At 45.5% G+C, this 24,626-nt stretch overlaps 1 protein-coding gene across 11 annotated transcripts in view; it reads right to left on the bottom strand.

Annotated features, from left to right (window-relative positions):
• Positions 1 to 24,626, bottom strand: part of Scap (SREBF chaperone) — a 54,726-nt gene extending 30,100 nt beyond the window's left edge. For 2 of the 11 annotated variants that reach the window (NM_001100966.2, XM_087561467.1), the window contains 3 exon segments: positions 1,602 to 1,820; positions 5,773 to 5,823; positions 24,432 to 24,571. In NM_001100966.2, coding sequence (NP_001094436.1) covers positions 1,602 to 1,723 — 122 coding nt within the window. In that variant the 5' untranslated portion in view covers positions 1,724 to 1,820; positions 5,773 to 5,823; positions 24,432 to 24,571. 11 annotated transcript variants of the gene reach the window in all.

The following is a 24,626-nucleotide window of genomic DNA, read 5'->3' as shown; positions in this document are numbered from 1 at the left end:
AACCCCTCTAGGGAACACTTTTTAAAGATGCCCCAGTAGCTTGTCATAGAAATGGAGAAGTAGCTCATCCTCAGAAAACACTCCTGGAGACTGTGTGGCAGCATACACCTTTACTTGCCGTGCTAGGGCGTCGGCAGGGGCAGGCAGGTCTCATTGAGTCCAGGCTAGCCTGGTCCTCGTAGAGTTCCAGACCCACACAAATGGAAACAGCTTAGTGCTTCCTGGTGTGGAGTCCCCAGGCTTGGGGACCTGTCACAGCAGCAAATGTTTAGGCTTACCAAAAACCTCATCAATGAAAGCCCACTGTGCTTAGGCCATGTTCCATATGGTTCTGACAGTACCCCATGTCTGAGGACCTGCCTTATCCTATAAGATTCCATACAGTTCTGATACCACCGTATGTCTCAAAACCTGCCTGACCCTAAAAACAAGACCAAGAGAAGTAAAACACTAAAGAGATCAGTTAACAGAGAATTTTGATTTTTTTTTCTTTTTTTTTTTTTTTCTTCGGAGCTGGGGACCGAACCCAGGGCCTTGTGCTCGCTAGGCAAGTGCTCTACCGCTGAGCTAAATCCCCAACCCCGAGAATTTTGATTTTTTACTTGTTTTTTTAAACAGTAGCACTCCTCACAGTACTCCTACTGCACCATGCAGCATGTGCCAATGTAAGTATTTAATAATGTGCAATATAGTTTTGTACATTTTAAACACCAATACACACTGAACCAGAATGAAGAGAGGCAGGCCACAGAGGCAGTGGTTTGGACCAGGTACGTCACTGAACTCCTACCCCTTTGTGGAATGAAGAGATAACTGGACCGTTTCCTAAATTGTGAGGACAAATGAGAAATTTAATTATATTCCTGACTTGGCACCAGGAAGGAAGCTCTCAATGAATGATACTCACCTTTTCTTACTCTGGGATCATTTATAGCAGGAGGGTCAGTCTAAGAGCCAGACTTATAGCACAGCATTTTATACAATGAATCTGGAAAACTTTTTTTTTTTTCATGCTAGTGATTGAACCTAGAGCTTTGAGCACACCAGCAAAGCTCTACCACTGAGCCACACCCAAGCTGGGAAAATACATCTTTCTCTAGAGAAAATGACATTAAGGTGGGTTCTTTACATGGCTGAAAATGTCTTATGGTTCAAGAGGCCACCTTACAATGAGCCCCTCATCTTACAAAGTCAGTCAGCCTTCAGGCTTCTGTGAGGCCTGTGAAAGACAGGCAAGAGACACGAGCATCCACGGCTTTCACTACAGACCTTGGCACACAGCAGGCCCCAACAAGTAACAAGGGATCAGAAGACGGCTGTATATGAACAGGAGAAATGACAAAGGAAGCAAGTTTTTCAAGCCAGCCTGTAGAAGGTGTCCAAGGAGCTGCTCAAAGGCACGTTACCTTGTGGTACTCAGACCCTTGCTATGACTAGAGGGAAAATGCCTTAGACTCTCTACTATGCTGCTCCAGTGAGCATCCTTATTAAGTCCCCACTACATAAAAATACACAGCATCCAAGTCTCCATCGAGTCAGGTTTAGTGAGATCTAGCATCTCACCACACTCTTCTACCACATAGGGCAAACTGAAAACATACCAGCAGGCTAGGATGCAGAGTCCTGTGAAGAGGATGATGGGAATGGGGTAGGATGCGCAGAGCAGCCCATGGTTGTAGAACGCCTGAGATATCTTCTCACGAAGCCTTTCAGTCAGGGTCATCCTCAGCTAAGTCACCTTGTTGCCATCCCGGAAAGTGACCATGGATCAGCCTGGAAGATGCTGGATACCAATGACAATGCACATCATCTGCAGGTACCTGCCATTAGAGAGAAAAGTAAAGTAAGTACCTGGGACAACTGCCTGTAACTCCCAATTCCAGGGAATCCGAGACCCTCACACAGACATACATGCAAGCAAAATGCCAATGCACGTAAAAAAAATTACGTACTTGGTTCTGTGCATCAAGACTGATAGGGGGAGGGGCAGTTGTGTGACTAGAGAGTGGTTTCAGAATATGCAGGATCTAGAGATGTGAGTCTCAATACAGGCACATGCACACGCACGATGTTGGTATCTTTGTGAGTGACCATGCTCTCTGCATGCAGGGCCTAGCTCTCTGCAGGTACTAAGGGAAAGGGCTCATGGTAAAACATGCATCTATGTTGCAGTGAGAACAGAAACTACTGTTAAAAGATCGTTAAGGGTTAGCATAGCAAGGTCTGCAACACTGAGGAAGTTAAGTCAATGGGCTTATAGTTGGTGTGAGATAACCAATCTAGGAAGGTAAGAGATGGGGCTCTTGGCCAGCTTTCCACCCCAAACCCCAGGGCAATTGAGAAATATATGCAAAACACCATTACCCTTTCATATGTCTTGTTTCTAATGCAGCTAATCATAAAAACAGACTACATTTTAAGTAAGGATGGCTTCTAAGAAGAAGCTCCTGCCCAGAAGGTCGCCTCAGAGCAACCCACAGACAAGGAACTGAACATGAGTCAACCAAGAAGGACTGCAGCTCCAAATGGTGGCTGGGGTGAGAAGCAACACTTGGCTACAGCAAAGCTACAGGCTAATCCCTAACTGGATACTCAGCTTCGTTTAACTATCAGCACTTGAGACATCTGCAAGGTTGGAGGGCAGTAACACAGGCCAAGTGACTAACACAAGTAGACAGTCGACGTCAGTAACCAACAGAGCTGCTAACGGAGAGGGCTTCAGTCGCCCTCACTAAGAGCACCACCTGTACAGTGACTGCATAACTATCTCCCGGGTGGGGCCAGGGGACACATGTGGATCCTGCAGACCCCGCTGGCTCCGCCCATATATCCTAGAGAAGTAGCCAACCTCACAGCAGCCCTGGGTCTTCATCCGGTCTTCCCCACAGCCCTATAAAACCTCAACTATGAAGTCGGTGGCTTCTTCCTCTCCTGAAAGCCTTTCCTCTTTCAGGAGTTCCTATCACCTTTCCTTGATTTCTCATATTTCTTCCATTTCTTACTTTTCTATAATGATTGTTAATAAAGCTTGTTTCTACTTTGCAAACTCCAAGAGTCCACCCTTTAGCTTTCAACAGCATGAGACAATAAACCTGGAGCAACTGTTTCAAGTGGATCTTTATGGCTGACTGTCTTAGTGTCATAGGTCATTGAGTCACAAACAACATGGCTGCGAGGTCCTGTGGCTCTCAGATACTGAATCACTCTCAGTCTAAGCCCAAGAACTTCCTGTCTAGCTCTAGTAATCAATTCTTAACCATTTTCCATATTAGGATTTTTGTTTTTGTTTTTTCAGATGCTAAGTATCAACCCCAGGACCCACAAATGCTCAACAAATGATGCCCATGACCCACAAATCCCAGCCCTGCATTAGGCTTTTATAAAAGACGGTTTCCCAGGGGCATATGCGAGCACACCTGTATAGCAGACAGCACCGTCAGCTGCTTTGCCAGTGGGTGTTCTGAACATCCTCCCTGTCCTCTTCTGTGCACAGACCAGACGGAGAGAAAGCCTTAGAAAAACCTTGGCAAAGAAATGCACCCCCCAACACATTCCTGAACAGTGATTGCTAATAAAGACTGTTCAGTAGGATCTGTCCTCAACAGAAAACATCAAAAAGCTTAGGACCCTGAAATAACAGTGACCAAACTAAACTTACTCAAAGGCAGTAGCACTGGCTTGCAGTCTCTGTTCTTGGTTCCACAGCTGCTCCTGAGGAGCAAGGGCAGATGAATCTTACTGTCTGTGCCTGCTGTCTGCGTCTCCTTTTAGAGTAACAGCAGCCCACTGGAACTCACAGGCTCCTACTAGGTCCACAGGGCCTGCCTAACAGTCAAAGTCCACCACCTAGACTCAGGCCATACCAGCTGGGCCTCACTCTGTGGACACTGGCTTTTGAACAGAATGGAGGAGGAACTGGCTATGACTGGTAGTTCGTATTCACTCCACAGAGATCACTGCTCCCAAGATCCCCAGGCTGTTTTGGCTTCAGTCCTTTCTGAAGACTGGCTCATCAACTTTTTTCCAGTTTATAAGCCACCCCATAGCCTTCCAACAAGTCCTCTTCCTCGTCCTAATTTAGTGTAGGTTAATTTGCTATTTGCTACTAATTGTAAGCCAATCAAAGTAGAAAACTATTACAGAAAGCCAAAGTATCTAGAATTCTCTTCTTAGTCCAGTTCTCTAGAGGGTTTAAAGTTCCAGTTCACTTGTGCTCCATGTTGCCTTTTCCTTAGTCTGTGCCATCCGGAACCTGCTCAGACTTGTGGCGAGGCTTGATTAAGCTCCCTGATGACAACCCAGGCTATAAGATGACTCCTCAAGTGCCATAACCAGAACTCAGAAGCTCAGGAACTATTTCACAAATCAAAAGGAATGCCTACCACTCCTTCTACCGACCTGGAAGCACTAGACTTAAGGTACACATTGAGTTTCTGGTCTAGGAACCTTCTCCAAGGGGATAAAATTAGTCTCTGTCGGTCTCTTGGGAGTGAACCAAGGCAGCAGGTGAGTGCTGCTCATATGAGGAAAACTGCTGACAACAACCCCACCATCCGAGCGCCTTGCCCTCAACAGACAGGCCACAGAGGCCTCCAGCAAAGGACCTGTCCAACAGTGGGGCAAACGCAGAGACCCCAGGAAGCAACTTCTTGCTCCAGCATCCCTCTACCTGCCCTCAGCTCCCAAAGCAAACACAAAGAGTACACCTATCAGAGACACCCTAGCAAGAGGTTCCCTGGGGACAGGATACCTTAACTAGCTGCCCCAATCTCTTCCCTTAAATTTTTTCCAAGACCAAACCCTCCCGGATATTCTATTCTAATCCTTGTCTCTTTCTACACACCTCAGTGACCCAGGAAAGGGACCGGCCTCTGCAGTCCAGCTCTTAGACTAATAAGAGATCAGCACTAAAGCTAACATTCACTTCCATTCTGTAGCCACACGCGTTTCATTGACATCGCTTACACTAACTGTTCATTTTCAGAGCATCTGGAAAACAAACCCACATTTTAGCTCAGAGCGCAGTTAGTTCACCTACCTGAACCTAGGAAGGGAAGATCTATGTATCTCCATTCCACAGTAGAAATTCTAATGCAAAGCTATTCCAAAGCAAAATTTACCGGACCTGAACCAATAACCTGTTTTTCCTACATTGCCCCAGAGTTACAGGTTGCCTCAGATAAAAATCTACAGCCCTTCTCTCTGAATTTAAACAGACAGTCTTGCCCCGGGGACCTAAGTAGACCATGTTACATAAAAACTTAAAAAAAAAAAAAAAAAAACCTGGGTGTGGCAGCACAAGCCTTTAGTCCAGGAGGCAGAGGCAATGGATCTCGGAGTGCCATTTCGGAGACAGGTAATTCTCTGAGGTAAGCCAGACTGACCTGGTCAACAGAGCAAGTCCCAGAAAGGATAGGATTTCACCGAGAAACCCTGATTTCAAAACAAAACAAAACAAGACAACAAGAACATAAACAATTCTGCCTGTGCCTTTGGGAAGACCAGATATATGAGAAAAACCGAGGTGCTCATTATTAGAAGCCCAGATTACAGTTGTGTGTGTAGAGGGAAAAACAAAAAAACAAAAAAACAGTGCTAGCACAGGACAGAACTGCCCAGGAGGCCTGAGAGGGAGGAGCAGCCTGGATCAAGTCACCGCAAGGGGCTGAGAAGATAGAAGGCCCTGCGGGAGAGGACAAGAGTGAGCAGAGACAGGGCGCACACGAGTCGGGGAAAGGCATGCACATGCTCCACTAACATTAGGCAGTTCACCTGCTATCCCCTTCTAGAATGCCTCGTTTCCTCCAACCACGGGAGAGGTGCCTAGAAGAAAGAATGCGGGATGGATAGTATAAAACTCCAAGAAAGTGCTAAAACTGGGGCTAGGGCATAGCTCAGTGGCGGAATACTGACCTCCCATGCAGGATGCTGTAGTACATCCCCCGCACTGTCAGGGAGGAGAAAGTGACCCAGACATGGTGGGTGGCACAGCCTGTGACCAGAAGCACACAGGAAGTGGTGGCAGCAGAATCAGGGATTCAGGATTTGACTGGACAGCAAGTTCGAGACCAAGATTGAGTTCTTGTCTCAACCCCCAGCCACTCAAAATAAAATAAATCTATTTTCCAAACTACAATTAGATGCATTCAGCATCGTCCTAGGAACACTGACCAATTTTCCTGCATTTAATTCACCACTACCACGTCTTCTTCCAGGAAATGTTCTCCTTTTCTTTTTTAGTAAACACTTATTTTTAATTTGGGGGGGAGATAGGGAGGGGAAGGGGAAAGAGAGAGGGAGGAAGAGGGGAAGGGAGAGGGGAAGAGAGGAGGGAGAGAGAATATGAATGTGCACGTGAGGCCAGGCTTCAGACCTGCTGATCTGGGGTTACAGGCACTTCTGAGGTACCACGGGTGCTAAGAACTGAACCTGAACCTGGGCCCTCAAGATCTGCGTGTCCTCTTGACCACTTTGTGTCTCTCCAGCCAGAAATGTCTCATTTTCTAACGGTATACTTTTAAATTATTGAGTATTTTTTTTAAATAAAATATTAAGGTCAGGAACAATAGCTCACAGCCTGTAATCACAGAACTTGGAAAGAGGATTGCTAAAAATTGAAGATTAGCCTGGTCTATACAGCAGGTTTCAGCCAGCTAGGTCTACACGTAAGGAAATAATGATAATTCATATTCCATAAAATGTCACCCACCATTTAAAGTGCTCACAGAAGTGAACTTTGCTGGCCTGCCCATTAACCATCACCACTATCTAATTCCAGAACATTCCCTCACTCCTAAGAAAGGCCAACGCTTTCTATTTTTTGCTATTGTCCATCCTGACCCCCACCAAGCCAGTCCCAGGCTCCGTGGGTTTGCCTGTTCTAGATATTCAAACAATGAGATCACCCAGTGTCTATGGCTTCTTCCATCCTTAGTTTTCAAGCTGAGCAATGCTATTAAGTTATCACTGTTCCATTCAGTTTTACTGCTCAGTAACAGTCACTAAATGTGTGTCACATACTGCTTATCCGTTCATCAGGTACAGACACTGGGTAGTTTCTGCCTTCCCCATCCCAACTATTGTCATAGTACACAAAGGAATATTCTTTCATGCCTTTTAAAAACTGAATTTAATTTGGGGGAGCATATTAGTTTTTAGAAGTGGTACTACTTGGTTATAATGTACTAAAATGTGTATGTTTTATATTAAATCTGTGTGGTCCATCTAAGCTCATTTTGGATAAAAGTTTAAATCTAGGTTCATTCATTTTCTGCCTCTGTCTCCCTAACTCCTCACAAGGATAGCAATTTACTTTAGTACCATCTGTTGAAGAATTCCTCCTTTCGGGGTTGGGGATTTAGCTCAGTGGTAGAGCGCTTGCCTAGGAAGCGCAAGGCCCTGGGTTCGGTCCGCAAGGCCCTGGGTTCGGTCCCCAGCTCCGAAAAAAAGAACCAAAAAAAAAAAAAAAAGAATTCCTCCTTTTCCCCATTGAAGTGTCTTGGAAACCTGGCTAAAAGGTCAGTCAGATGTATGGGCACTAATCTGTTTCCTAGAGGTGAAAGCCAGATTTCTTGAGTTTGTAAGTTCAAGACCAGCCTGAGCAACATAACAATATGCTGACTGCACACACACACACACACACACACACACACACACACACCACACCATTGGCCATTCATGCATCTATTCACAGATCCTCCACCTTTCCAGGGACCTACTGTCGACTGCTACAACTATCACACTTTTTTGTTTGCTCATTTTTTGAGAGAGGATCTCACTGAATTGCTTTGGCTGGGCTGGTAGACCAGGTTTGCCTAAAACTCATGAGATATATCTACCTCTCTCTTCCCCGTGCAGGGATTAAAGGCGTGTGCCACCATGCCCAGCTGCAACTATCAAATCTTGAGATGAATAGTGACTCGTCACCTGTCATTCTCCTGACTATTTTTTGCAATGCTGGGATTGAACCTGGGACCTTGGTCATACCAGGCAAGGGCCCTACCACTGAGCTACATCCCCAGTTTTAATTTATCTGAGGCAGTGTCTTGCCCTATAGATCACACTGGCCTTGAACTCTTAACTCTCCTGACTTTGTTTACCTCTCTTTGCTTAAATTCTTTTAGCTATTCTGGTTTGTTTGCCTCTTCAAATATTAGTATGTTCTGGAATAATTTTGTAAACAGTCTATATACATGAAAATAATTCCATCTTTTTTTTTTTTTTTGGTTCTTTTTTTTTGGAGCTGGGGACTGAACCCAGGGCCTTGCACTTCCTAGGCAAGCGCTCTACCACTGAGCTAAATCCCCAACCCCATTTTTTTTTTCAAGATAGTGTTTTATTAGGAAGCCCAGATTGGCCTTTAATTCTCAATCCTCCTGCCTCAGCCTTCCTCATGCCACTGTGCTTGGCCTGCAGGACCTTTTTAAAGATTTTACTTTTTTTTTTTTTTTTTTTTTTTTTCCGGAGCTGGGGACCGAACCCAGGGCCTTGCACTCGCTAGGCAAGCGCTCTACTGCTGAGCTAAATCCCCAACCCTAAAGATTTTACTTTTAATCACATGTATATGTGTTGGGGTTTGCATGTACACAAGTATGGCTACCCACCTAATTCTGGTGCCAAGAGCTGAACTCTGGTCCCTGGAAGAGCTACACTCCTAAGCACTGAGCCTCGCTCGGATTTGGGTGACGGTGTAGTAAGCCTGTCCATTGTTGTGCGAAGAGCTAACATATTTACTACGCTGAGAACTCAAATCCAATTGCTTCTCCATTTGTATTTCTTCCTTTCTTTTAAATTTATACCTAATATTTCTTTCTTTTTTAACAACCGTGCTTATAATTTTGGACTCCAATTACTTGTATATATTGGCTTTTTTATGATGACCTTTTTAAAATCGGGTGCATGCCACAGTACATGTGTGGTTAAAGGACAAGTCTGTTCCATAACAAAAGTATTTTAAAAAAATTATAATCATTTTTAAAGATTTATTATTATATTTATATGAGTACAGTGTTGCTGTCTTCAGACACACCAGAAGAAGGCACTGGATCCCATTACAGATGGTTGTGAGCCACCATGTGGTTGCTGGGATTTGAACTCAGGACCTCTGGAAGAGCAGTCAGTGCTCTTAACCACTGAGCCATCTCTACAGCACCATTTTCTTGGTTCATCCCATCAGTGAGGTCAAACAGAACCAAGATGGGGTCAGACTCCAGAGGTCCACCTGACTCAGCCTCCACAGTGGTAGAATTGCAAGTACAACTACAACACCCAGCTTTTTACATGAGGCTAGGGACGGACCTGGGCTCCCATTCTTACACAGTACTTTACCAACTGGCCTTACTCCCCAGTCTATTACCACTTATTTCACTGTCTATAGCATCTCAGCTAGGTAACCACACGCTCCCGGGTAAACTCTACCGCTGCAAAATCAAACTACTGAGGCCACAGAACTCGACAGACTCCAGTAAACAGCAGGGTAACCCAACAGTGGGATCCCAACTGCAGACAGCACCAATCAGCAAACTCGGGCATCTGTGATTCTTCCTAGAAGGCACTTACAGCCAATAGAGACCAATTTTTTGTTTATTTGATTTGGGTTTTTGGAGTTTTTGTCTTTTAGTATAATTTGGTCTTGACTGTGTCTCAAAGGCCCACATGCCTAATTCTTAGTCTGTGGACAGTGCTATTGGGAAGTGATGTAACCTTTGAGAAATGGGAGTCCAATGGAAAGTCTTCCAGTCACTGGGGCAGGTTCTTGAAGGAGATCCTGGGACCCCGGGCTCTCTCCATTTTCTTTTGCTTCCTGGTAGTAAGGGAACAGGTTTCCCCTTCACATGCTTCCACTATGCTGCCTGCCTCTCTACCAGCCATAAAGCAACTCGACTGTGGAAGGGGACTGTCAAAATGGGGGTGGAGCATGGTGGCTAGTGACTGAACCCCAGTACTCAAATAGGCTGAACCAGAAGGATCCAGAGTTCCAGACTGTCCAGCGCTACTGAATGAGACCATGTCTTGAGAGTGAAGTTGGGGGCTGTGGGGGGAAGGGAGGGAAAGCACTTGGCTCTTTAAAAAAGTTATTTTAAGATATTTTGTTATAGTGACAGAAAGCTCACTAACACATTTATGAAAAGAAAATGTGATTAGAACCCAAGAGATGGCTCATCGGGTTAAGTGCTTGCTACATAAGCATGGAGGAGAGGGCCTATCATGGAAGGTTGTCCTCTGATTTCCACATACACACCACACACACACACACACGAATAAAATAAGGGGAGATATACATATACACAGAGTGGGGGGGTGAGGAGAGAAGGATCTGTACCTACACTGCTCTAGACTTGTACGAACCCTGATCTTCTGGGCAGGGTAGCCCACACTTACCACTCCCTGTATTAGAGAAATTTACTTCTGTAGAATTCTCAGCTGTTTTCACTCTTTAAACTCTCTCTGCTACTCTACTTATGAGGCCACAGTCACCACGTTATAAAACTCTCTTCGGTTTACATCATAAGTAAGCTAATTCACGGTGGACAAACCATGAGTTTACCAATGCATTTGATGCATCATTTGCAGCCCTCATCAGAGTTTCACTGCTGTTCTCTACTTCACAGACAGCAAGCATGTTTTCTAACCTCACTCCTCATCCTGTCCTCACACATGCACAGCCCCCAAGACAGACACCTGCTGGCTTTTCTCAACCCTCTGCCTCCTTCTCCAAGCCCCACCAACTCTCCAGCTGAGCTGTTGGCTTTGTTCCCTTCTTGTCCTCTTCTGATCCTTGCACACTAAGAACAAAGCCTGGATGTCTGTCCCTGAGCAGGGCTCTGTACAGCCGCCCTGGTCCTCCCCACGTCACCTCACACAACCTCCCTGATTCTGTCCTCTTCACCTCACGTCCACCAAGGCCCTGGCACATCCTGTTCTGACACTTTGTCTCTCTTTACCGGCTCGCTCTTTTGCATCCACAGGTCTCAGGTCATTATACAAAGACAGCTCACCTGACCACATGTGCTCCACACTACTGCATACATCTCCTGTTCTCACAGAGCCTGTTCTCTTTCAGACATTTTAATCTGTAATTATGAGTGCTCTGAGCCCTGACAAGACTATAAGCAAATTCCTGTCCATGACTGTACACCAGCGTCTAGAACAATTCTTGGTATGATAAGAACTTACTGTGCTAAGTGGTGCGCAGCTGTAAATCCCAGCATTTTGAACGAAGGAGGAGGATCAGGAAAGAGTTCGAGGCCTAAGTTCAAAGCCAGCTTCAGTTACACACTGAGTTCCTGGCCAGCCTGAGCTATGTGGGAACCTGTCTCAAAAAAAAACAAAAAACAGGGCTGGAGAGATGGCTCAGTGGTTAAGAGCACTGACTGCTCTTCCAAAAGTCCTGAGTTCAATTCCCAGCAACCACATGGTGGCTCACAACCATCTGTAATGAGATCTGGGGTCATCTTCTGGCCTGCAGGCAGACATGCAGGTAGAAAGCTGTATGATGTATACATAATAAATAAATATTTAAAAAAAAAAGCCAAAGTGGGACATGGTGATGAAAATTTATAATACCAGCACCTGGGAGGTGGAAACACGAAAATCAGGAGTTCAAGACCAGTCTCAGCTATCTAGTCAGTTTCAGACCAGTCTGGTAGGCTACATGAGACAATGTCTCAAACAAAAACAAAGGCTGCAAAACTTACTAGATAGTGGGTCTGTGGTAGTGCACACGTTTAGTCACAGCACTCAGGAGGCAGAGGCAGGAGGAAGATCTCTGTGAGTTCAAGGCCAGCCTGGTCTACAGAGTGAATTCCAGGGCAACCAGGAATACACAGAGAAACTCTGACTTGCAAAAACAACAGCAACAAAAAACCTTCTGGAGAAGTATAAGTAATGAGCAAATGAACCAAATCAATCAACAATCAGATATTAATTATCTAGACACTGGTCACACAAACCTGCCTCTCACCTTCCCAGCGTGATAGGAAGCATGCCAGAAACGCTGGCAGCAGACAGGCGACAATACCTTTCTAGAATAAAGTCAAAAGGAAGGAACAGTGAAATGGCTGGGTGGGTAAACGTGCTTGGCACACAGCTTGACTGAGTTCTATCCTCAGACCCTTGTAGAAGGAGAGAACCAGCTATCAAAAACTGTCCTCCGACCTCCACATGTGTCTGTGCACGCGCACACACACACACACACACACACACACACACACACACACACACGTACTGCAATAAATTGAATAAACAAACAAATAGAAGGAATGCTTCATCCATCTTGTCCTTCACAAATGTCCCAGCCTAAAATCCCCTGGTATTTTGAAAATTTATATGTGTACTTAAGAGCATCACATAATTGGCACAGACACACATCCACAGCATGGATCAAATGTGGAGGTCAGAGGTCAACTTTGTGGAGTCAGTTCTGTCCGTTCACCTTTGTGTGGGTTCATGAGACTGAATCAGGTCCTCAGGCCTGTGAGGCCGAGTGCCTTATCCACTGAGCCATCTGCTGTCTACACTTTGTTTACTCCTTCCCTGTACCAAGGACATTTAGAGAGTGGTCCCCAGTCCAACAGCAGCACCTGATAGCTTATCAGAAAGGTAAATCATGGAGCCTACCTATTCTGGTGAGAAGCAGAAAAGTCTACTAGGAAAGGCCCAACCACATGCTCTTGGGGAATCATTTCCCACCAACCTGAGAGCCCTAGAGTTGCCAAATTAACGGATGAAGGTATCTTTACCATACACTAAACTGGCACACAGAGCAGGTGAACCTCCATATCCCAGCCTAACAACTCTAATGCTGCCCACATTTGCACCCAAGATTTGGCTCATCTTCCAACTCATACCAGTAGGGACGTTAAATTAAAATTAAAGATCTGCTTATGTTGGACACCCTGTGTACAACAGCTTTAAACTGCTGCACACCTTTCTGATGAGGTCACACTTTTTTATTATATGTTCCAAACTTACTGGCGCCCCTATGTCAGATCCCCTAGAACTGGAGCTGTGGGTGGCTAAGAGTCACTGCTCATATTGGAGTAGCTGGGACTCGAACCTGCATGCTATGTAAAACAGTAAGTACTCTTAACTGCCAAGCCATCTCTCCGGCCCCAATCTTCCCATTCTAAAAGGGAAAAAACCGTGGTCCAAAAAAAAAGGAGGGTCAAATATCAAACCCTGTAGCGTCAGACCAGGAAGTGATTTGGCTTAAAAGAACAACCTGCTTCTATGGTCTTGCTGGCCACAGCCCACGAGACTTCCCTCTCAGGCTGGCTCTTACACCCATGACTTTTCTTGGGAGATATTCCAGGTTCTTGGCATCTCTGACTTGCTGAGGTCTCCACTGTGTCTCTAGCTCCACTCACAGCTATATTCACTGCACCCTCAAGGATGACCCATGGGGATCCTTACCATGACATACAGGCTTTCCTTGGTTTTTCAGGCTTTTCTTTTCTGATTTGTTATTTTGGGGGTTTGTGGGGTTTTGGATTGTTTATCTTGAGACAGGATGTCACTGTGTAGCCCTGGCTGTCCTAGAACCTTCTCTCTTGACCTAGCTGGCCTCAAACTCAGAGACCTGCCTGCCTCTGCCTCCCGAGTACCCGGATTAAAGGAGCAATGGCTCAATGGATAAAGGCTCTTACTGTCAAGATGGTGACCTGAGTTCAGTCCCTGGGATCCACAGGGGGAAAGGTGAGAACTGGTTCCCACAAACTGTCTTCTGATTTCCATGACAAAAACACACAAAATAAATAAAGAAAAGAAAAAAAAAAGAAAATTCAGGTGGAAGCCTCCACTACCCCATAACTTATATTCTGCATTCCTGAAAAGTTGTATCACATGGGTATTACCACGTGATCTGCTAACTCACGCGCTAGCTAGGGCCCCTCAACCCATGGCTGCAGTGGCCTCTGAGTGCCGGGTAACTCTGGGCGATGCTGTGCCCAGAGTGGGGCGTTCCAGTGCTCTCCTCTCAAAGCAGTCTCTCAAATGAGTCAAAGCCTTTACAGGCTTGAGCATGATGGCACAGGTAGAATCTGGCCAATTTCTGAGACACTCGCCATGCACCCTCCCTACTGCTTTGCTGTAAATACTACAGCTGGCGCTTCAGTATCCTAACTGCTTCGGCTGACAGGCCTCCCCGATTTTTCTGAGTATACTGCCAGGGTTTCAAAACCTTCAGTTCTGCTTCATCCTCCCACGTGACACTACAAACCACCCCAGCTGAATTCTGCAAGGCCTTGAAATTCCCTCACCAGATAAATTCATCTTATTACCTTGGGGGAAAAAATTTAATTTTTTCTTTGATGATTTCATATATGTACATAATACATCTTGTTCCTCTCATCCCCACACCCTCCTCTCCTACACCCCACACCTATCGATCCCACCTTCCCTGCCTTCTTTTTTGCTCTTGAGGCAGTAGTTCATATAGTCCGGAATAGCCTCACACTTGCTATGTACCTGATAATGACCCTGAACTTCTAATCCTCCTACTGATCCCTGGAGTGACAGCTATTTGCCACCATACTCAATGTATGTAGTGTTGGGGATAAAATCTAGAACTCTGGGCAAGGTGAGTTTCATCTCCCATCATTCTTAAACTTAGGTCTCACAAAAATCTCAGACTCAGACAAAACATTTCTTCTGGTACAAAGATGGAGCCTAGAAACCACAGCACTAGATCGCTAAGCCAACCCCCAGTACTCTTCACTTTTTAAAATACTTGAGACAGAATCTCAGTAAGTTGCCTAGGCAGGCAATGAACTTGCCATCCTTCTGCCTCAGCCTTCCTCAGGAGATGGGACTACAAGCCTGCACCAGGCCTGGCCAAAATGTAGATATTTTCTGCTGGAATGCAGCATAAATGACTTCTAGTCTAATTTCAGCAGAGTTCGCGCTCCCACCCCAAATCTCTCAGCACAGTCCTTACTGCCCATATTTCTATCAGCATTTTGTCTGTCTGTGCTCCCACCGGGATCACCAGCTAAGTTCTGTAGACAGCACTATAGGACTTCCCTAGCTCACACCTCCCAACCTTCCCCCACAACCCGCACACGAGACAGTTTCTATATACCCCTGGCTATCCTGGAACTCATTCTGTAGACCAGGGTGGCCTCAAACTCAAGATCTACCTGCCTCTGGGATCTGGATTCTGGGGTTAAAGGCGTGTGTCGCCACGACTCCAAGCTTGTCAAAGCTCCTGCACATCAGTTCCAAAGGCTTCAGACCCAGAAGGCACTGTGTCACAGCAACTATGCTTAAGTAACAGGGAAAACGGGTCCCAGAGAAATGAGGTTGTGACAAAATATGAACATCAATGAACCATTTACCTTTGCTCAGTTTCAGAGGTCAGTCTGGAATGCCAGAGAAGGAATGAAGGAACAACGTAGCTTCATCATGCTGACCAAGAAGCAGGGAGAGAAAATGCCTCAAGTAGCAGGTTTTCTCCCTTTTCTCCTCGGATTCAGTTTGGGCCCTGAAGCTGCCTAAACGGGCCAGCCCTAGATAATCTTCTCTGGAGATAAACCTCACAGACACAGAGGTGCTTTACTAATCTAGGTGCCTGCCTCACTACAAATTGACAAAATCAGCCCATCCCTAACCATGCTGAGAAGGAAAGCGGCTTTGGTTTTTTTGCATTGTTATTATTTTGGATGTTGTTACATCTCTAGAAAATCCAATAAAATCCTTTATAGTTGATAAAAGAATCACATAAGTTGGTAAAAACTGACATGTAGGAAATCCACACCAGGGCTGGCAAGATGGTTCAGTGAGTGCAAGCGCTTGCCACTAAGCCGATGACCTGACTTGGCTTTCACCTGGTGAAAAGAAATAGACTATCCTCTGACCTACACTCAGCAGTGGTAGCACGTGAGTGCACACATACAGGATAAATCAGCAAATCTTAAAAATAAATCAATGCTTTCACATCTATCATGAATAAAGAGAAGATATAAATAATTAAAGATACTAAATACAAACAAAGTCAAAATAAAAATGTCTTTCTGTTTCTCTATGGAACATAAAAGACCTGAACAAAGAGAAAAGCCATGCCGTACTCTCAGTGAGGATCAATATCACAAGATATCGCACTAGGAGCGGTTGGAGTGCACACCTGTAGTTCCTGCCCCACAGACTGATGAGCTGGATGGAGACAAGTCTGCTCTACGCAGCGGATTCCAGGCCAGCCAGCACTGCACAGTGAGGCACTAGCTCAAAAGAAATTATTCTTCCTACATTGACCTAAAAATGTAACTTAGTCCCACTACAACATGTATGTCTTGGTCAGGTGGTGGTAGTGTGTGCCTCCAATCTCAGTGTTTGGGAGGCAGAGGAAAGCGGATCCCTGAATTCCAGGCTAGCCTGGTCTACAGAGTGAGTTCCTAGATAGCCAGGGCTACAGAGGGAAGCCATGTCTCAGAAACATACACATGTAAAGCAAAATGAAATATAGATGGCTTAACTTCTAGAACATTCTTAGATTCACTTAGTTCATTTTATGTGTGTATTTTTTCTGCATGTATGTATGTACAACTAAGTTTACCAAATATCAAAACATACTGTAGAGTAGTTAAAGGCGGGTATAACACATAAATGTTCAGATTTCTGTAACAGAACAAAAACTGTCAACAGACCAACAAATACAAGTGGCAAAGTGTAGCACGTCCAGAACTTGATGAGAGATGTTCAGAATCGAGAGAAAGATGGACTGTTCAACAACAGGTATTCTGCAAATGGATACACATCTGGAAAAAAACTAAGTTCAAACTATAGTTCACATTAAAATAAACCCTAAATTTATAACAGATATAAAAGCAAAACTATATAAAATACCTAATGATAATTTTAATATAAATCTATAAGACAGGTCTAGCAAGATGGCTCAGTGGGTAAGACACTTGTCTGATGACCTGCGTCTGATCCCCAGAACACATTTTAAAGATAGAAGCAAAGCCATGGTAGTGAACACCTTTAATTCAAGCACTTGGAAGACAGAGGCAGGTGATGTCTGTGAGTTCAAGGCCAGCTTGGTCTACATGGTAAGTTCCAGGCCAGTCAAGGCTACATAAAGAAACCCTAACTCGGGGCCTGAAGAGATGGCTCAGCAGTTAAGAGTACTGACTGCTCTCCCAGAGGTCCCGAGTTCAATTCCCAGCAACCACATTGTGGCTCACAACTATCTGTAGTGGGATCTGATGACCTCTTCTGGTGTATCTGAAGACAGCTGCAGTGTACTCCCAGACATAAAATAAATAAATAAATCTTTGGGGGTTGGAGATTTAGCTCAGTGGTAGAGCACTTGCCTAGCAAGCGCAAGGCCCTGGATTCAGTCCTCAGCTCCAAAAAGAAAAAAAAAAAGGAAAAAGAAAAAAGAAACCCTAACTCAAAAAACAGAAGAGAGAGAGAGAAAAGAATTCTCTGTGTTTATCTGTATATGCATAAAATACCCCCAATGGACACATGAAAAAGGCATTCTGTCACTAGGGAGATCTGTAACAGGAGAAGAACAGAAGGAACACTTTCCTGTGCACACTCTTACAACTTTTAAGTTTTATGTTCTGTAAATACATGTCTACACTTTAAAAGCTGAAATGATAGACTAATGAAAGAAGCCTTCCTGTGGATGCGACAGCCTCTGCCCGAGCTCCAGGGACTGAATGTGCAGCTCTGGGCTCTGGTAACCACTCTCAGCACCCTTTGCTGCCTGCGATCCCTCAAGGGAGGTGGTCATGGCTCAGGCACCCTGTGTCCCTGGGTGCACCTGGTACCTCTTTCGGACTAGGGTGGAAAGTCACTGCAGCTTTGTCCACTGAGCTAAACTAGTCCACCAGTGCAAACAATTAATCTTCAGGGGGAAAAAGCTGTATTTTTTTGTTTTAAGTTATTTTGCAAAGTAGCAATGCTCAGAACAAGGAACTTAGCTTCTCTAAGCATCCAATCTAGGCAGATAAACTGGAGGAATTCCAAGGGACCAAGCTAACTGCACTGGAAAAAGAAAGGGATTTCCATTCATTCAGTTAACAAATGAAGCGGATTCCAGGGACTCTGAAGCACAAGCACTAAAGGGGATGATTTTCCCACATTCTAGAGTCACTGCTGGGATGCACGGCAACACCCCCATTAGAGGAAGAACTAGTTGTATTCATTGATTGTGACTGTTGTCATAGTCAGATACATCATCTCCACAACCAAGCAACAACAAGTCAAGGGTCCATTTTTATTCCCTTGTGACCTAGTCAAGAATATTAGTAAGATGACTGAACTGATTTATCACTGCTAATGTAAGGAAAGACTCCATTCTAATTTTTTAAATGTTCGCTTAAATGTATATGTGTATGCACATGTGTATGATGACATGTATTCAGGTGCCCAAGAAGCAAAGGAGATTCAGTGTCCAACCCCCTGGAACTGGAGTCCTTGGGACTGCCTGATGTGGATTCTGAGACCCAAACTCTGACAAGCGCAACAAGTACTCTTAAGCACTGAGCGGTCTCTCCAGCTCCCAGAGAATCTATTTAAAAGCCAGAAAAATCACCCAGACCGGCCCTTAACGGGTGCCTCAGCCTCAGCTCATGCTGGCAGGAGCAAGGTCAGGACCTGCACTCCTACTGCTAGTCACGTACCAACATGATCAAGTCTACTAGCTAGAGTCCTCTTGCCTGACTTCCTGCTGGTAATGTGTTCTGATAGAAGTCACCAAGACTCGGGGTTGGGGATTTAGCTCAGTGGTAGAGCGCTTGCCTAGCAAGAGCAAGGCCCTAGCAAGGCCCTGGGTTCGGTCCCCAGCTCCGAAAAAAAAAAAAAAAGAAGTCACCAAGACTCTAGACAATTTATATAACCTAAGCCCCAAAATGGAAGATGTGACGAGTCTTTGCTCTGTCATTACCAATTCATGATTCCTTACTGCAAATGCTGTGTGGAAGAAACAGGTTCCACTCTAACCACACTGAAGCAAAGAGCTGTCTCTGAGTGGAGGCTGACTCAGAAGAAAGACGCAAAGAAGCAGCTCACCCGGTGTCCCCTTTCTGGAGGCCGGAGTCCTCAAAGCTCTCAGCACCACAGCAGCAGAGAACAGGGCCCTTTCCAGTAACATCTGTGTAAGAAGACTCCATGCCCGCAACTCTTTCTTGCCCAGCTGTCTCACACTCCAAACTAAGTCCAAACCAAATACTCCTGAATTTTTTTTCTTTTTCCGCCTCTCACATGTGTGGTATTCATGTATGTATACATGTTTTTGTATATGTGTGAATGCATACGTGTATGGATGGGTGTGCATGTGGAAGCCTGTAGTTGCCAATCATTCTCAATTGATTTTCCACCTTATTTATTGAGCCAGGGTCCCTTAATCAAATCCGGAGCCTGCCAACATGGCTAGTCTTCCTAGCCTCCTCTTGGTCTTCCGAGGCTGGATTCATAAGCAGTGGCCATATCCTAATTGCTGAGCTCTATCTCCAGTCCCTTCTTCTACACACAAGGAGGCAAAGAGTGGTATGTTGGTGAGCTAACTATGAAGCCACATCCTAAAGTGCAATGCATCTATAACTTGTATTTCCCAGTCTCCATTCCCAGCACATAAACTTCACTGGGATTATAAATTTTCTTTTTTCTTTTTTTTTTAAAGATTTAATCATTTATTATTTATAAGTACACTGTAGCTGTCTTCAGATACACCAGAAGAGGGCATGGGATCTCTTTACAGACGGTTGTGAGCCACCATGTGGTTGCTGGGAATTGAACTCAGGACCTCTGGAAGAGTAGTCGGGTGCTCTTAACCGCTGAGCCATCTCTCCAGCCCATAAATTTTCTTTTTTAAGACTTACTTTTACTTTTTCTTTTTTTTTTCTTTTTTTTTTTTTTCGGAGCTGGGGACGGAACCCAGGGCCTTGCGCTTGCTAGGCAAGCGCTCTACCACTGAGCTAAATCCCTAACCCTACTTTTTCTTTATTTTACTATTGTTATTTTTTGGTTTTTCACAACAGGGTTCCTCTGTATAGCCTTGGCTGTCCTGGAACTCACTCTATAGACCAGGCTGACTTTGAATTCACGGAGATCCACCTGCCTCTGCCTACCAAGGGCTGGAACTAAAGGCGTGTGCTACCACTGCCCCGCTATTTTTTTTTATGTACTATTATTGTACGGGTGTGTGTGTGTGTGTGTGTGTGTGTGTGTGTGTGTGTGCGTGCACACGCATGCACACGCACGTGGACACTGTTCATACCACGGCACGCACCTGGAGGTCAGAGGACAACTCAAGGAAGTCAGTTCTCTACTTCTAGGTGGATTCTGAGGTCAAACTCAGGTCACCAGATTTGTGGGGCAAGTGCTTTTACTCTCTGAGCTCTCTTCTAGCCCCTTCATTTCATTAATTTTTTTTCTTACAATTTTGGGTTGGTTTTTTTTTTTTTTTTTGAGCCAAATATGGTAGCACATGCCTTTAATCCCAACACTCAGAAAGCACAGACATGCAGATACCCTGATCTACAAAGCCAGTTCCAAGACAGCCATGGCTACTCAGAGAAATCCTGTCTCGAAAAACTAAACTAAACAAAACAAAACAAAATTTTTTATATTTAACTTTGAATATATAGGGGAGGAGACACATGTATTCAGTACCCATGTCTTCTAGAAGAAGACACTGGATCTCCTGGAGCTGAAGTCATAGGCAATTATGAGCCACTATGTGGGTACTGGAATCAAACTCAGGTCCTCTTAAAGAACACGGGACAGACAGAAAAATGGGAGAAAATATCTGCAAATCATTTACCTAGCAGAGGATTAACATCTAGAATATATGAAGAATTTTTATGACCGAGCAAGAGAAATGGACACCGTTCAGAGCCACGCAGAGAGGGCTGCAGAGTTAGCTCGGTAGCTAAGAGCAGGTACTGCCAAGTTACCAGTGCTCACATTAGACAGTTCACCAGCACCTACCTATAACTCCAGCTCCGGTTTCCAGCCTCCTGGGCCTCTGCACTACGAGAATATACCCACATGCAAACACAAACACCTACGAGTAATTAAAAATAGTATAAATAAATCCAGAGGGTGGAGATGTGGGCCGGCAGTCGAAAGCACTGGCTGCTCTTCCAGAGGACCCAGGTTTGTTTCCAGCAACCACATGGACGCTCACAACCATCTGTAACTCTGGTTCCTAAAGATGCGACAGCCCCTCTGCCTTCTTGGGCACTGCATGTATGTGGTACACAGACATACATGCAGGGAATACACCCATATAATAAAAACTCACACGTTTTAGTGCCTAAAGGGGACCCTGAGGCCAATCTCCTATGGGTACTGACAACTGTATATCCAAATAGCATGCAAAAAATAAACAATGAACTAAACGCAAGAGTTCAACAATCTGTACACCCGTGTTCCTCCCGATGGCAGCCTTTTGACTTAACTAACTGTACACTCTTGTTCCTGACGCCATCATTCCAATAGCCAAATGTAGAAACAGCGCCGATCTCCACTGAAAGATAGATTTCTTTTAAAATGTAGATATATAGCAGCATCCTTAACCCCAGCACTCGGGAAGGAGGTGGATCTCTGAGTTCAAGGCCAGCCTGGTCTAGAAATTCCAGGACAGCCTGGGCTATAAACAGAAACCCTTGAAAAAAAATGTGGCTATACAAACAAAATAATATAATTCAATCTGAGAAAGGAATGAAATGTAATAAACAATACATGGATGAACCTTCCAAACGAGGTGAGAGGAACCAGACACACGGGCTGGAGAGAAGGCTCGGCAGCTAAGGGTACTTGTTCCTGCAGACTATCAGGATTTGGTTTCCAGCACACACACGGTTGTTCACAACCATCCCTAATTCTAGTTCCAGGGGATCTGACACCCTCTTCTGCCCTCTGAGGGCACCAAGCATACATGTAGTACACATTCAAACATGCAAGCAAAACACTCATACACATAAAACAAAGTAAAATTACCTAAGAAGTGTAATTACAATTCCCCTCAGGTGAGAGAACTTATGGGCAAGCAAGCTCACAGAAACAAAGTAACAACAGAGGTTGCTAGCAGTAGATGCACTGGGAGTGTGGACTGTTTAATGGGGACAGTTTCTGTGTACAACAATTAAGAAGTTCTGGAAATGGGTAGTAATGACAGCCATACAACGTTGTGAGTACATTTAATATCCCTGACTGCTCTGTTTAATCATTAAAATTATAAATTTTATGTTATGCATTATTTTCCACAAATTAAAAAAAAATTAAAAATTACAAGCCTAACAAGCCAAGTGGGGTAGAGGGAGGAGATGGGAGCCCTGCCGTACTGAGACGCGCCATCTTGGTCTCAGCTCCGTGATACAGGCTGCTTTCTCCACCCATAGCACCTCCTCTACCACTCCCGTTTGCTAACCGAACAATAGAGAGACTATGAAGTCAGTGGGCACATCTGCAGGAAAACACGGACTGTTGTCAGGCAAACAAGTCTGCACACAGGCGCAGCCCCTAACTGGCCAGAGAGAAAACTTGCCTGACATTCACCCACAAAGCACTACCATCTCATCTGTTCATTATGGAACTTTAGGTAAGCTAACACTGGAGCCCAACTGCCCCAGCCTTGAAAAATTCAATAAATACCACCCACAAGTATCACTATAGGTGGCTAAAGTCACCTGGATCTTGTTTCTGTAACAAACTCAGGACAGAAGTAAGTTCCAGGGTCAGGAGCTCGTGTGGCAAAATCTGGAAGGCATGGTTTGGAGGCCTGATCCTCCATGCACAAGCTGGATGACCCTGAAAACTGGTTCAATGGGAAAGATAATGAAAACCACACATACAGTTCTTGTGGCAGCCAACAAATGGGTCCTGACAGTCAGAGTGAGAAAACGGCACATGAACCTATGAGTCTCCTAGGCTCCCCCAGACACACTCATCTGAAGTGATCCTGAATGGTGGCCACCCTAACCACCCACATTAACAAATCTAAACAGACAGGGGCCATGGTTCCTTTCCCAACTGGACAGTTAAGCAGTTTACACATGACCTCAGGCAAATCACAAATTTTATGGTTCTCTGTTCTAGCCACAAACTAAGAATAAAGTTTGTTTGCCCACCTCAGAATAGTAATCTAAATTGGTGGTAGGGTTCCCAAACCAGTGACATGAAAACATCTGGAGAGGTACTCTCCCCCCATAACCCCAGTAACAAGGGAGAGTATTCAATAACAAAGGAGTTTCAAGTAAGTGAAAATCAGCTTTCCATTTCAACTCATGACCAAAGAATGAGTGCTGGGCAGGAGCAGTGGCACACACATCTGTTATCCCACATATTCAGGAAACCGAGGCAGGAGGATGAAACTTTGTGGTCAGCCTGGGCAAAGGAGCCAGACTCAAAATAAAAAGCCGCAGGTGTTGCTCGTGGTAGACCAATGCCCTAGGCAACGTCCCCAAATAATTTAACAATGAGTATAGAAATAATGTTTATACTTGTATATACTGTTGATTGTTTTAAAAAAAAATGTGCCAAGCAGAAACACTGCAAAAATATAAAAACACTTCAGACCTGAAATACATTAACATATACTTAAAAACATACAATCTTCATTTAAACATCACCTAAAATGCATTCAGCACTAGCTTGATCCTGACTCTAATAAAGGCTTCAATATTTTGCACACCTTGAGAGGGCAGCACGCCGCATGAGGGAACTCTACCAACACACCCAAAGATAACATCACTACAGACTTCCTATGTCGATTCACAAGAATTATTGCAAGATCACCAGAGAGAGTTTATTCATCGGTTCTGTCACCATAAGAGATGAAGAAAATAAGCTAAACTAGGGGAGACTACTGCCAGAACCGCACTCCCACCTCCTACCCGCCGCTGCCAGTGGCTCACTGCCCTCTTCTTCTCCTCCATCTGCACAACTTTCTGTGATGCCGTGTGGACCCGGGCTACCTGCGGCTAGCGCTATCACATTATAACCCTGATGCAACAAAACCACCTGGAAGTAAACACGAGCAACATAGGCGAGCAAAGTTTAGGTCTAAGCAACACATAAAACCAGAAACCGAGCACGCCCAGCAGAGTCTACATGTTGCCTGGCTATCGGATCTTTGGAAAGAGGCAAGACTGAGTCACAGGGTCTAGCCCTCACCCTGGAAACCCCAGACAACCCTAAAGCGCAGGTTCCAGCGGCGAGGCTGCCGGAGCCCACTGAGCCTGAACCCATCACGACCCAGGCAGCTCGGCCCGGGCGGGGGCGCGGCCGGGAAACGGACGCGCCACGGTCCGGCCCCCCGCTCCAGACTGCGGTCTCCGGAGCCGCCCTCCGGCTGCTGGACAGCGCCCACGCCCGCGCTCCCCTGCCCCGGCTCGCCCGCATCCCGGAACTCCCGAGCACGAGCGGCGCGAGGCCGGCGCCCGGGCCCTGCTGCACCCTGCAGACACGCGCTGAGGTACCTGTGGCGGCGAGGCAGCTCCCGGGCGGCGGCGACGGAGCGGCGGAGAGCGGCCTGCGCGCTCCTGGCCCGCGATCCGGTGTTTCGAGCCCGCCCTCTCCCTCCCGGCCGCCCGGCGCCCGCGCAGCTCCCCGCCCCTTCACCTCTCAACTCCTACCTTTCCCCTCCCGCTCCGCCGCCCTCCACACGTGCTTCC

This window comes from Rattus norvegicus, chromosome 8 (assembly GCF_021556685.1).
Source record: "Rattus norvegicus strain SHRSP/BbbUtx chromosome 8, alternate assembly SHRSP_T2T, whole genome shotgun sequence".
Classification (NCBI taxonomy): Eukaryota; Metazoa; Chordata; class Mammalia; order Rodentia; family Muridae; genus Rattus; species Rattus norvegicus.
Note: the sequence above shows the minus strand (reverse complement) of the source record. Positions and strands in the feature narration are given on the sequence as shown.